We start from the raw sequence: 14,563 nt of genomic DNA, 5'->3' as shown, positions 1-14,563 counted from the left end.
AGCAGTAGCCTTCCAAGCCAGGTGTTACCAGCAAGTGCCACTGCTTTGAACCAACCAACCAACTAACCAACTAACCAACCCACCCTCACGGTGCGCTGGGATTCTCTTATGCACACGGAGCGAGAGCGGGCCGCTGGTGCCGTTCTTCATTCTCTCTGCCTCTCATTCTCTTCACTGAGGGATGTAACAACTATCAGACCTCTTCATTTACAGCTGGATTCACAGGAACGGGCTGCGATCGGACGGCCGGTTACAGCGAGGTGCCCACCACTGACGCTCGACGCAAGCCGGCGACTGAACAAGAACGAAATAGCATTACTGAAAGCTGCCCAGACATTCAGTATGATTAGAGCGCTCTCGGCATGCAAAGACCAGGTATGGTTGATACAGAATGGATATTTACTAAGCCATTGCTTTTCCAACATTTTGTGGCAACTGTTTCTAATAGAATGTAAATGAGAAGAAACGTCAAGGACTGCTTTGAAACTCTTTGAAGCGAGTCTTAAGGGACCAACGTGGAGCTGAGTGCAATGACACGCTGGCTTCAGGACTGTGTGTAAGCCGGTGCAGAAATGTAGCAGCAGTCGTGTGTGGCTCAGAGCTGGTGAGATCGTGAATGAAGAGCGAAAGCTCATCTGCTTTCTCAAGGTATCAGTTTCTGGTGCTTATTTAAGCGTGCAACTCGAGATTCTTATTTCTCTACATCCATACGTTTGACACTTTCCCACCGCTGAGTTTTCAGCAATCTTTATAGTCAGTCGTGGAAGGAATCTTCAGTGCAATGCAAGTCAAGCTCAGTCCACAGCATTTGTGTCGGAATGTTGATCAGCACAAAATTTAAAAAATGTAGAAATGTAGAAAACAGCAAACGTCATGGTTACGATGAGGCACTTACAATGGAAATGAATGGGGACATTTTTTGCGGGATTTAAAAGTGGAAATTTTGTGAAAGCACTTCTATTAATTATTCTGCTAAAACATGGGTGTTATTTGAGCTGCAAAGGATCATGTTAAGGTTTTAGCTGTTACGTTATGACAACAAAGCTGTAAAATTGGACAGAAAATTTGTTTTTTTTAAAAATACAAAAACAGTGAATATATATGTTGTTATGTCTTGTGGCGGCTCATTTGAAACTCCGTTGTAAGTACCTCACTGGAACGCAGATTTTTTAAAGGAAATACATTTTTGTGAAAACCAACAAATGCTGTCAGTTTAGTGCAACGTGTATTGAATGTGGAATATTCCTTTAAGAAGCGTGAACGATGTCACGTGTTGAGCAGTAGCAGTGTTTTAGCATGTTGATTGCTCAGGTGAAGGCTTTCTGCTCTTCTGGTGGTCAAACTTCACTGCTATGCATCACGAGTCTCTGCTGGAGCACAAACCACACACAGACGCTCCGCATCTCATGCAGTTTACAGCAATTACATTCATACAGCTCTTGTTTTCTCCTGAAATGTGCTGGAATTGCTTTAGGGAAGGCATTTCCAGCACACTTCCTTTAAAGCGGATTGATTTTGCCCGGATGGACAGTAGTGCTATGATGGATTATTGATGCTGTTTCATGCGTACAGTGAGTGAATGAATGACTCCTGCAACACATTCAGATGCACAATTCCTCAGTGAAGTACTTTTTAATGTGTGCGTAGGATGCAGTGACTATAAATAATGTGTACATGTATATAAATATGTATAATGTTTGTCAGGCTGGGCCCAGTTTGTTAACAGAGAAAGTGTAAATTAAACCCAGTTTCAGGAAAAGGGAGCGGTCCGGGGAATCGATCGGCTCGTTTGAGGGAATGAGAGTGTAGCAAACACAGACAGTTCAGCCAGAAATGAAAATGATCACTTATTCATCCTCATGCTGCTCCAAACCTGTACGCTGAGCTCGGGGAGTGCGTTTTGGGGTTATTACAGTTCACTAAAACTAAAATCTTTAAAAAAAGAAAACTTTGAAAACTTGAAATAAATGTTACCTGAAATAAATTTTTTTTAATTAAAAGCAATTGCGACTTTTTATCTCACAATTCTGACTTTTTTTTAACACTCAGAATAACAAGATATAAACTCGCAATTGTGAGGAAAAAAATACACTATTTTTTACTTTTTATTCTAGTGCAGAAAAAGAATTGTGAGATGTAAACTCAGAATTCAGAGAAAAAGTCTATATTTCACAATTGTGGGTTTAGTTCTGAGTTCAGAGGTCATGTCTCGCTCGTGGATGAAGGGAGATTCTAGCCCGTGTGCTTCATTCCAGCAGAACCGAGTCAGTGCTTTTAAACATTTTCACCTTTCACATGTTTAATATTGCGAGACTCAATAAATGAGAAGATGCAGTCGAGTGAGGACCTCGGCGATTCATTCTGTTTCAGAAATCAAATATTCATGTGTTTTATAATTGGTCCCTGATTAGAAAGCTGGTCCAGTCCTTCCTCCAGCTGACGGTGAAGTGTTGCAGAAAGCAGCTGCCGCGTCAGACAGACCTCCGGAAGCTCAAACCCACTCTCAGCTCGAGGAGAGTTCCCTTCACTTGCTCCACATTCACTTCAGTCTCTCAGACCAGGCTTTGATGGCTCTGCTCTCTTCACATGAAATGTTCTTGAGTTGCTCAGTTTCTCAGATCAGCTCACAGAAACACCTTCCACTGATGTTAGACAGCGTCTCAGAGACAGCTCAAATCCATACGATTCCTCATCAGGTATGAAACTTCATATCTTACATTTGTGACTTTATATTTCACGATTCTGACTTTATTTCTCATAAATTCCAACTTCATATCTCACAATGTGTTTTTCTTTTTTTTTTTAAATATAATTGCAACCTTATTTATTGGAACTTTATCTCACAATGTGACTTTATTTCTCATAACTGCGACTTTATATCTTATATATTCAGATTCTCACAATGTATCATAATTGCAATTTTACATCTCATAATGTGACTATTTCTCATCATTTCTACCTTATTGCTCTTGCTTGTCTTTTATATATCACATTGTGAATTGTAATTGCAACATCTCTTAATCGTGTCTTTATATCTCACATTATGACTACAATCACAATATATCTCACTTTATTTTTTGAGAAACAGTTACATTGTGAGAACGTTGCAATTGCAACTTTCTCACAATGTAACTATTTCTCATATTTGAGACGTTATATCTCACAATGTGATTTCCTTTTTTTTATAATTGTTACTATATTTCTCATAATTGCAAATTTACATCTTACAATGTGACTTTTCTCATAACTGCGACGCAACAAAATCACATTTTCTCATATTTGAGACTTCACATCTCACAATGTGAATTTGTTTCTTGTAATTGCAACTGTATCTTATGATATATCTTTATTGTTTAGTCATTTTAACCTTATATCTCACAAAGTGACTTTATAGCAGCTTTATATCTTGCAATGTAACTTTTCCTGTTGTGATCAGAGTCTGAATCATATGCTACACCTCATTATATCTCCTCTCTCTGTTTTCTTCGTTTCTTTTCTCCATCTCTTCGGATATTTAAAAGTCGTTTTAGCCTTGTACCCCGTGCAGTTCTTCTGCGTGAAGAAATACCAGCTACAAATCATTTCTGTTTCACAGACTCACTGAACTCAGAAGGGATGATTTTCATGCTCAAAACATGTCACGAGCAGTCTGCTTTATTATATTCTCAACAGTATGAGGGTATAGACTGTTGTAAAGTCAGATCTGGAGCTCTGTTGTGCTGCATTGCATGAATTTAAGCGAGACTGGAAATTTTACACCTTACATTCTCCATTTAAATTAGCATTGCGTCTCTGAAAGCAGGTTCCTCCGCCTCGAGGCTGTAGATGGAGAATGTTCAGAGATCAGAAGCAGATCTGCAGAAGCCAATAACTGGATGTTTGAAAAGCCACTTCTCAACAAAAATTGTGTAATAGATATTGCAAATGAATTTAGAAAGCAATTACCTGCATCTTTTTCAATTCTTGAAGACGTGTTATGTATGACTGATAAAGTTCTTGACTTAATTGTTTACTGTATATAAGTGATGGCTGTGCTTTATGACCTTTGCCGCTCTGATTATGGATTATATAAGCACACAGATTTAGCACTCGGCCTTTCAAGCAGTCAATAAAGCCTGAGAGTCATCTGTAGCCTCATATAGATTATTATATATTCATGCAAAAATGTTGTTCCAAACCAGTATGACTTTGACTTTCTCTCTTCCGTGGAACACAAAAGGTGATGTTTTGCAGAATGTTCATGCTGCACTTTTCCAGTGAAAGATGGAGGCTAGGGACTGTCAAGCTGCATGAAGATAATAAAAAGCATTGAAGTATCATAGAGTCCATATGACTTGTGTGCTGTGTTCAAGTCTTCTGAAGCCGTGGTATCGTTGTGAACACACTGATGTTTCCACTGTGTTGAATGTAAAGCGGTAAACGGGTGATTTTCTCCTTCACACAGACTGACTCCGTGAACGATGGCCTGCAATTTGTTCATGATATGTTTGGACTCATAATCAGCTGTATTTTGGAAGATGTTATGATTGGGCATTGTTTACAGAATCTCTGAAAGCCACAGTTTAATAAATGTAACTATACTTGCTTCTTCACAAAGTGCGTTGAATTAAAGAGAATGTATTATGTCTCCAAAAGCCAGTTATGATAACGTGCAACTCCATGTTTTTCCCCTCTGTGACCCTTCTGCCTTTTTATATCCTGATCATTAAAGAAAACTGGAAAACAAGATCAAGAGCAGTTACCCATCTGGATGTACATGATATGAGAAATGCATGAATATATTTTATATATATAAAAAACTATATTTTTATTTAAACCTTTCCATATATATATATATATATAATTTTTCTATTTTTACATGCAATTTATTTTTAATGAAATGCATGTACTATATTTTAGTTCAATAATGTTTTTTTTTCTTTAAGATATTGTATGTTTAGGGGATTTTATGGGAGCTGCTAGTTTATCACACTACATAGCAGCGAGAGCACACACAACACCAGCACAAACACAATCATCCAGCACGTACAGTCCTAATCCATTGCCATTTATTATTATCATAATTAAACTAAACTTAATGAGATGTGGCCTACTGCATGCAATATATGCTGATTTGGTAACGAGGAAATACTGTCTGACATTGTGTACAAACTAATATTGTTGTTTTTTCTTCAATTCCTTAACGATCTTCTGTATTATCTTTCTGACTTAGATGATGCTAATATAATGGAAATGTTTGATAAGCCAAAACTGTGACGCAGACATCGTTCTTCAGGAGAGTGGTCACGCATGATTATATGCACATGTGTCTCTGCATGCGTGTGCGATCCGTGCCTTCAGGAGTTCATCTCTCTGTCACGTGTCCAGACATCAATAACTCATATTTCATAAAGAGCACGGCGGATCTTCTCCAGTGCCTCTGTCTGATACAGGTTTAGTTTTGTGTTTCCACTCAACAGAGGAATGGAAATAAACAACAGCAGCTCTGCTGAGGATGCTACGAAGCACAGATGGAGGCTATATTTAGAGAGATATTCACTGTCATTTGGCCAAAACTGAAGAAGCCTATAAGATCTGACTGCAAAAGCATATATATATAATGTTTAAATAATTATATCTATTGCAAATATAATATATATTTCAGCAATCTTTAGCAGAGTATTTTACAACAGCTTTGAGCATGGCTCAGCCAATCATAATCCAGAACAGGAAATATCTGTTTTACATAAATCATCAGTCACAGGGACAAGACAATCACATATAAAGTCACTCAACACTGGGATAAGAGTTTTTGTCATTGTGAAAATGTTTTCATCTGGCTGACATCTTCATAGTGTCTGTGAAGCTCTGCAGGACTCTGCGGGGGTCATGTGCTGCTTTCAGTGGAGAAACCTCGGGAAGACCACTTGCTACAGACTCAAAAAAAAAAAGCTATCTACGAACTTTATATCTCGCGATTCAGTTTTTTTATGGAAGTCTGTTTTTTTTTTATCTCAGATTTTTCTCTCTGAATTGCAAGATGTAAACAGAGACGTTTTTTCCTTGCATCTCTGAGTTTATATAGAGTATATATACTCACAATTCTCGTTCTTTTCTTTTCTCCTTCTCAGAATTGCAGGATAAATTAGAATTGTTAGACAAAAAGTCGCAATTACCTTTTTATTTTTGTAATCCCGTGGTGGGAATGGGCTTCCATAAAAACAGAAGTGCGAGACATAAACTCCGAATCAAGAATAGAAGCGTGCTTCCACAGAGTCCCGGCGCGAGAGCAACCAGGAGCGCGAGGAGTTTAAGGGTCCGGTCCCGTTATCAGCACTCACTGCAGCTGCATCTGAGGAGCGGAATCAACCGCTGTATGATGCATATGCTTTTGATACACTTATATTTAGGTTGCATCATAAAATATAAAATAAAAAGGCAAGGAGTAGGCAATTTAGATTTTCAATATAAACACTATGCTTTGGCAATACATTGTAACAATTGTCATGCCAATAAAGCACATATTGAATAGAACTGAAGAAGAGAGAGAGAGGGAGAGAGAGAGAGAGCGAGAGGGAGAGAGAGAGAGAGAGAGAGGGAGAGAGAGTGTGAGACTTTTAGATCTGACCAGAAAGACTTGTAAAAGTCAACTGGCAGACCGTCAATTCCCGGTGCTTTTCCAGACTCCATTCCTTGGAGAGCCTTATACAGCTCCCCCGTGCTCAAAGCACCCGAGATTTCAGCGTTGGCTTCCTCTGATACCTGGGGTAAGTCATCAAAAAACTCACTATCACCCCTGTATCTGGCCCCGAGTTCATTCCTATACAAGTTCTCATAAAAAGTAACTGCTCTCTTGCGAATGTCAGCAGGGTCAGTTAATAAACCTCCAGATTCAGAGCGCAAGGGCACTCTAACTTTGGGCACCAGTTGACTCAGCCAATTCTTGAAGTTTTAAAATGTCAGTCTCCAAGGTATTCATATTTAAAGTTATTTGAGACGTTTTGAGTGTATTGTAAACAAAATCCCACCAAAATCCCACCACTGTCTTAAAGATTTAAAAGATCCCTTCGTGGTTTAAAACAATTTAACCTAACAAATTGGTGTTTAGCTGCCAGTATGCACTCCTTGGTTTAATGGAATTTAGAAACACAGAACACTGCAGCAGGGAGAGGGAGAGAGAGAGATTAAGATCAGCGGAGCGTCGGAGACGGAGAGAGAGAGGGAGAGAGGGAGAGGGAGAGGGGGGCTTTATGGATTTATTTGCCATATAATCCTGGATGGAAGAGCGGAATCGCCATCTGTTTCCTCCAAATGCGCTCAAGATAGAGGCATCACCTTCATCATCTGCTGTGGCGTCGCCCGGAAATGAGAGCGCAAGCGCTGATCTGACGCGATCCGGACCGGCTTCAGCTGATCAGAGCGCGGAGAGACTCCTCAGCGCTGCTCCGCACCGGACCTGAATGTAAGCATGTGAGTGCTCATTCTTCATGAATGAGATGCTGCCGTGTGAAAGTCGCCTCTCGCATTCAGCGCTATAATCTGCACGAGCGACCGCTGCTTTTGTTTAGATCATCCTCATCATCCTCATCATCATCGCGCGCGCCTGCTCTGGTTGCCAGAACTTAAATATAATCGTGATGTTTCAAGCATTTCGACGCGACTGTATGCGTTACAGCTCATGTCACTGATACCAAACCAACCAACTGCAGCTATTAATACCTGTTTATTGATGCAAAATGAGCTGAGAATGCGGCATATGAATATTTCACCTAGAAGTACAAGATAAAAAGTACTTTCATCATGTCATTAGATCTTTGTATCCACCAATGTTCTTTTGCACAGAACTTTATTTTGAGCATTTTATGGCATTACAATTTTGTTTAGTAATTAAAGTGCAATGGACTTACAGTATCACTGCACTGTAAAAAAATTTTTTTTCAAGTTGTAAATAAATCAAAGGTTATTAAAGTATGTTTTACAAGAAAACACTATTTACATTTTTCTACATCAAAAGTTCATGTTTAATTTAACGTGTTAATTCAATGCCATTTAATTTTAATCGTTCGCGAGATTGAGCGATCTCTGAGTGGAAATTGCTTTTACAATATTATTTTTCAGTCTGGTTCAACATAGACACCACTTTGATTTTACTTCAGTTAAATATATTACATTAAATACGATTATTTTCGAGTTAAATTCTCATTTGATATGCATGATGCCTTCAAAAGTGGCCTCTTGATAAATGTGGTGATTAATAACATACAAAAAAAACCCAGCTTCAGATAGCATAATGTAGCATAAAACGTCTCAGGTTACATATGTAACCATGGTTCCCTGAGTAATCCCTAATCAACCATGGTTACATAAGTAACCTGATACGTTCCCTTTCAAGGGAACTTCGAGCTGCGTCCTCTAGGGGTCGCTATGGGGAATGGTATACCCACGCCACCATGCTGAGGGGAGTGCAAGCCAGAACCATGGCGAGCACTAAGTACCAACTTTGCCATTTTCATGGGGAGTTGCCCCTGGGACGTCAGACGGCTGTCCGTGACTTTATCCCTTACGGCCAAAGGCCTAGGCTACATACCCAAACTTACCGGTTAGGGCCAGACTCCTGGGCCCGGGGTAGAGCTCCAGGCTTGGAATCAAAATGGATTCCTTTAAGGGGATATGACCAAGAGCCTAGTATCATACTAAGTCTTGGCCTGTCACACCGGGGCTACCGCTTGCTCTTGCATAAGCTCTGAAAGGAACTTTCTCAACAGACCCCTAGTAACAACACCCTGTTAAAGTAGGTATCCTAGGATACTTAGGTGGAGTGGCACCCAAGGTGAACGGGGCTCTAACCAGCTCAAGAAAGGGCACGAAGCAATCGCGCGAAGCCCTCACCATATAGGATTTTAGAAAAGAACGCAAAGAAATAGTGTGCGAACTTACCACAATGTGGATTTTAGAAAGTTCACAAAGCCTTCACGTGCACACTTACCGTAACATGGATTTTAGGATACCGTTCTAAGGGGCTCTCGTGGCACTCGGAAAGAGCAGCTCATAGATGGAATGGTGCATCCCAAAACCAATATGTTTGAGAGTCACCAACTCGATCTAAGGCATAAAGCTGGATTGGCTATAGCAGTAAATCTCTAGCTGAGGGGGCAAACACCCAGCTCTCAAACCAGAGGGGAGCTCGACCTACCCCATGTTCCAATGCTGGAACAGTCAGCAGTAAAGATACCTAGCTGAGTGAGCATAGACCCAGCTCTCAACAAGAGAGGGGGCTCGCACAGCATGATCGTTAGAAATCAGAGGGTAAGCGTACTGAAAGCTAGCCAAAAAACTCAGCGCATCAGAGAGGTGGAGTGAAGGGCCTATGTTCACCTGATGCTGCTGGTTCCAGGTGCTCTGGGAAAAACAGAGAACTCAACTCTCACGTGAGAGGAGAACTCCGAATTCAGAAAGAATAGCGCGCTCATAGGCAACCCTTTGGTAAAAAGGGGAGCACTGCTAATATTACCACGAGAGCAGCCCACGGAGCGAACCCGAGCGCTCGATAGGAAGCAGCATGCTCATAGTAACCCTCAATGGTGAGGGGAGCGATACTTCCAAGTGAGATTTTTTGCAGTGTCGTGCTGGGGGCCTCCCGCAGAAGCTTCTGACCTGGCCGCATGATCCAGGAAGCATATAGCCGGAACCAGGGCTATCATACTGGCTGGACACAATATCGACGAGTGAGGTAATACTGCAAGTCGAGCACCTGGTTTCTGAATCCAGCAAAGGTGTGCTCACAGAGGACCTACCTTAGAGAGGACAGAAACACACAGGTCCCGGAAACACTGCAAATAAATCTCACAGCAGGATTATACACACATAACCACCAGCACAATAAATACATATATATACACATATATATACTGTATATACTGTATATATAGAATGGATTATACTCACCCACCATGGTTCCCACGCCGGAACCCCGTTCCAGAGGCGATTCCAAAGAAGCCTCTAGCTCGTACCATCAGTAAGGTGGTTGCTATGAAGTCATAGAACCAACCAAAACATCATAGGTCCAGCATAGGAGACTGTAATGCAGGAAATTCCTTCCTAACCTCGGTCAGGTGGAGTGCTGGTGGTTATAGGGGAATTAGGAAGGGGAAGAAAAGGGCAGATGTAAAACCCCCGAAGGAAATGAGTAGATACCCAAGTATCACTCTGATCTGGACGAAAGCGCTGACACCTTGTCTGGATCACATCCCTAAGGTCTTGCCTACCTCCCTTTGACCCGCGATTCCTCCTACCCCTACCCGCAGGTGGAGGAGGAGCGCAAGCCTTCTGTGCCCGTCTCTGATCCTCAGACCGAGACGGACCAGGACCCTTATGTTGTTCGGGCTCAGACCTGGACCTTCGTGAAGGCCGCTGAGCGCGCCTTTGCCTCCCTGAACTTCTCGACCACCGCCTAAAAAGGAGGTACCAAAAAATACATAAGGCGAAACCGGCGCATCGAGAAGAAAGCCCCTCTCTTTTTTCCCCGATATCTGCTAGGTTCACCCACAGATGTCCCTCTGTCACTACCATAGCCACCATGGACCTGCCACTAGCAGACGCGGCCTGCTTAGTAGCACAGAGAGCGAGATCCATGGTGCGGCGCACTCAACTACCTCATCAAGAGGAAGGCCCTCGCCTTTATCCAGGTCTTTCAGCAGGTCAGCCCGATATGCTTGGACCATCACCATCATGTGCAATGAAGCGCCAGCCCGACCTGCTGCGGCTGCGTATGCCCTGCCATTCGAGCGAGATGTCAAGGAGGGGAGTCTTAAGAGAGGACGTCTCACCCATAGAGAGATAGCTGACCAGAGTCTCCCGATAGGGGCATCTTCTCATAACCGCTTTCACGCATCGTCTCGATGTTGGCATAACTCGTATGCTGGAATCGATGGATGCGTGAGGAAAAAACGGCCTCTTCCATTCCTTCTCAATGTTTATATGGAAACAGGAAGAAAGTAAGGCTCACCTGAGCTGGAGGGTTATGGCCAGAAAAATAACGTTCATCGAGATACCTCGCAACGTCACTTTCTTCGCCCGCTTCACGGCAAATAAAGCCTCGCCGTGGTGCGATCCATAACTTTCAAAAGCTCATCATACGCAGGGCAGGAGGATTGGGAAGGCTCAGCCTCAACTTCTCTGCCATCCTCAGACATTTCCTGCTTTTGCTGGGCTGATCCCAGCAGAGCACTGGCCTCTGAATCAGACAATGTTAATGAAATAACACCATCCTCCAGCGGCTCACTCTCGTGCACAGCCGACGATCGCGAGAGGGAAAACCCCTCTTCAAACTCATCAGCCAGATCACGAGCTCATTCCCTTCCGTGCCTCAGCAGCGGCGGGTCCTGAATCGCGGGAAGCAGATGGCTGCCCCTCTTTCCTCGAAAAGAGAGACAAACGAGAGCGGAGCTTTTCCCTTGGAAAAAACGCTCGCCGATTGCCCCCTCGGAGACATCGCGTGCATGCTCTTCACCCAAACAAATAACGCATAGATCGTGTGTCATCAGATGTTAAACAACGTCAACACGGACGCACACATCCTCTAAACGCTCTGCTAGTGCTCGCCATAATGAGATGAATAGAGATCGCTCTTACCACGTTCAAATGTATGCTTCAAACAAAGCAGTCAGTGAAGACGAAGAAGAGAATGATGTGTGCTCCCGGCGCCTATTTATACTATAGTTGCACCGGTAGTGACGTCATGGGCTGTCACCAGCCAATGAGTTGGTGTTTTTTCAATGTATGCTTCAGACACGGGTCACGACGAGGCGTTCCCCATAGCGCCCCCTAGAGGAAGCAGTTCGAAGTTCCCATGAAAGGGAACACTTCAATAACTAAAAACAATAAACGTGGGAAAAAAAATCCTAAAAAAGTATAAATGAAGTAGCATTCAATTACATTTTAACATCAATTCACATAGAAAACAGCTATTTTAAATTGCAATATTTCTGTTTTACTGTATTTTTGATCCAATAAATGCAGTAAATATGATTTTCTATTTCTAATTAAGGTTCTGTTAAAGTATCTACACGTTTTCTCTAGGGACAGAGCCCTGAAGTGTTTCGGAGTGACTCCTGACCTTCATCAGTAGCCTCACCCAGCGTCATCATCATCAGCAGCAGCATCAGGACCGAAACGCGTTTCTGCCGTAGTGAGAGAAAGTGTCCCTGGCGGGCCGCAGTCGCGATGGGCGAGAACATGTCGAAGCGGCTGAAGCTAGTCACCGGCTCCGAGTCGGAGATGGAGGAGCGCAGTTTCATCAACCCGTTCCCGGACCGGGAGCCGCGGGAGCAGGGCCTCTCCGGGTCCCCGAGCTCTGCGGAGCACAGCGGCGCGAACGAGCCGCTCGACGCTGGTGGGAGGGTGTGTGATCTCGCGTTGTTTGGTTTGTTTTTAACATGTTAGCTGCTGTCAAATCAAACATGAGATCAGTCTGATTTTCAGCAGACGCGTGTGAGAAACTCATTTAATGAAGTGATCTGGAAACACACTTTCACAGCCTCATTAGCTCATTTCATTAATAAGTATTATAATATGCAAACAAACAAACAAATGGCTTATGTCTATGTAGCTGTTTAGATCATATGTTTAATAATTCATTAAAAAATAGTTAATAACAATTTGTTATTAATGCATTTAGCTTAGATTGTAGCTGTCTGTTGTAACAGCAGGTGGCGCTTCTGGAACAGCAGAACTGCAGCGTTTCCCTGGTTACCATGTAAACAAAGCAGCTGCGCTTATTAACTAGTTTAAAATGCATTACACTAAAGTAAGGAGGAAAAAAATGCCATCAAATCTTTTCTGAAGTCAGTCAATTCCCTTCAGAAATATATTCATATAAACCCCAATATTGATATGTTTCTTCCAGTAAACAGTGCTGTGCCTCTACGGTATTTTCTCTGTGCGTGTCTGTTCATTTTAGGTCCTGCTTGCAAGCGATGAACACTTGAGCATTTTTAATTTTTTTTGCAGACTCCAGCTTCTGTGAGAACAGGTTTACAAATGCGTCTCATTACAAATCTAGTGAAATACTGTAATCATTTGCCTATTGAAATGTTGAAAATTAAGCGAATGTGAAAACAAAGCGTAAGGTGTTGTTAATACTTTTTGTTAATAATCTGTTGACTTTAGTGGTCTTTGTTGCATTATGTGCCAGTGGTGACATTCAAAAAATGGGGAAAAACACTTCTTCCGAAGTTTGCATGCCTGTAACTCAATAAGTATTAGATATACCTTAATATCCTTTTTTTAATCTTAGTTCTTAGCAAACTTTTATTTTGGTATCTTCATTTTTAAGGCCCTATATGGTTCATACAGATGGTCAAGAGCCCAAATGTGGGTCACTTTGCATACAGATGCTTTTACTTTTAAAGAGAAATGTCTGAAGAACAAATAATGTTGAAACTAGAAATATATCTCGTTTCCCTAATTCAAAACAATTGCTTAGCTCATACCGGTCAGACATTCTTCTTTAAAATAATAAAAGTATCAGCGGAATGCAAAGTGACCCACATTTGGTTTTTGACTAATTAAAATGTGTACAATTGAACTATTTAGCCTCCTGGAGCTGTATTGAGATCCCAGTATCTCTGGAACCGAACCATATAGGATCAAAATATGAAGATACCAAAAGAAAAGTTTAAGAAATAAAATATAAAAGGGCATTAAGATATCTTTAATACTTCGTTACAGTCATGCAAACTTTGGGAAGAAGAAAAAAAACCTTGAAAAGTGCTTTTTCCCGCTTTTGTTCTGTCACCATTGGCATATAACGCAACAAAGATTGCTAAAGTCAAAACATAAAAGTTATTTTAAATTGTAATATTTCATAATAAATATAAATATAAATATATTGGTTGTAAATAATATTACAACCAATAAGTGCAGCCTTGGTGAGCAGGAGAGACTCTTTCAGAAACATGAAAACATCTTTATTCCAAACGTTGACTGCTAGTGTCTGTCCTCATAGATTAGACACTGCAAGTCTGCAGTGCACATCGGGACAGGGCCATAGCTGCTGTGCTTAGCGCTGGGCTGGAAACCCTAGCAACCCTTCACAACACCCTAGCAACTGCATAACAACACCCTGGCGACCACTCGCAACACCCTAGCATCACGATGGTGATGTTTGCACAGGCGAACACAACTCACATTTGCTTTTATGTTCATTTAAAATTCATGGAATCTTGTTTCCACCACAGAATAAAAAACAAATTTGAGAGATAAATGTGACTTTTAATCTCACAATTTTTACTTTTTTCTTACAATTCTCAGAATTACAAGATACAAACTCAGAATTCAAAGAAAAAAACAACATCTCTGATTTGTAAGATGTAAACTCAGAATTACAAGAAAAAGTCAGAATTGCGAGATGTAAACTCGACATTGTAAGACAAAATGTGTTTATGTCTTGCAGTTCTGAGGAAAACAAAACAAAAACAAAGTTTGAATTGCAATATAAAAAAATTAGCAATTACCTTTTTTTAATTCCATTGCAGGAACAGGCTTGTGAAACTGTAGTGTCACAAAATGTGCAGCACAATTTTTT

The 14,563-nt window shown here is 41.4% G+C and overlaps 1 protein-coding gene across 2 annotated transcripts in view; it reads left to right on the top strand.

Moving 5' to 3' along the window:
* Positions 1-7,304: 7,304 nt before the first annotated feature.
* Positions 7,305-14,563, top strand: part of LOC107561957 (lanC-like protein 2) — a 29,120-nt gene continuing 21,861 nt past the window's right edge. Inside the window, exons 1-2 of one of the 2 annotated variants that reach the window (XM_016246504.1) lie at positions 7,305-7,441; positions 12,058-12,378. In XM_016246504.1, coding sequence (XP_016101990.1) covers positions 12,202-12,378 — 177 coding nt within the window. In that variant the 5' untranslated portion in view covers positions 7,305-7,441; positions 12,058-12,201. Of the gene's footprint in view, positions 7,450-12,057; positions 12,379-14,563 lie in introns of both variants that reach the window. The other variant, XM_016246505.1, reaches the window with a different exon arrangement.

The sequence above is a fragment of the Sinocyclocheilus grahami genome, unplaced genomic scaffold (assembly GCF_001515645.1).
Source record: "Sinocyclocheilus grahami isolate Dianchi unplaced genomic scaffold, SAMN03320097.WGS_v1.1 scaffold800.1, whole genome shotgun sequence".
Lineage (NCBI taxonomy): Eukaryota > Metazoa > Chordata > Actinopteri > Cypriniformes > Cyprinidae > Sinocyclocheilus > Sinocyclocheilus grahami.
Note: the sequence above shows the minus strand (reverse complement) of the source record. Positions and strands in the feature narration are given on the sequence as shown.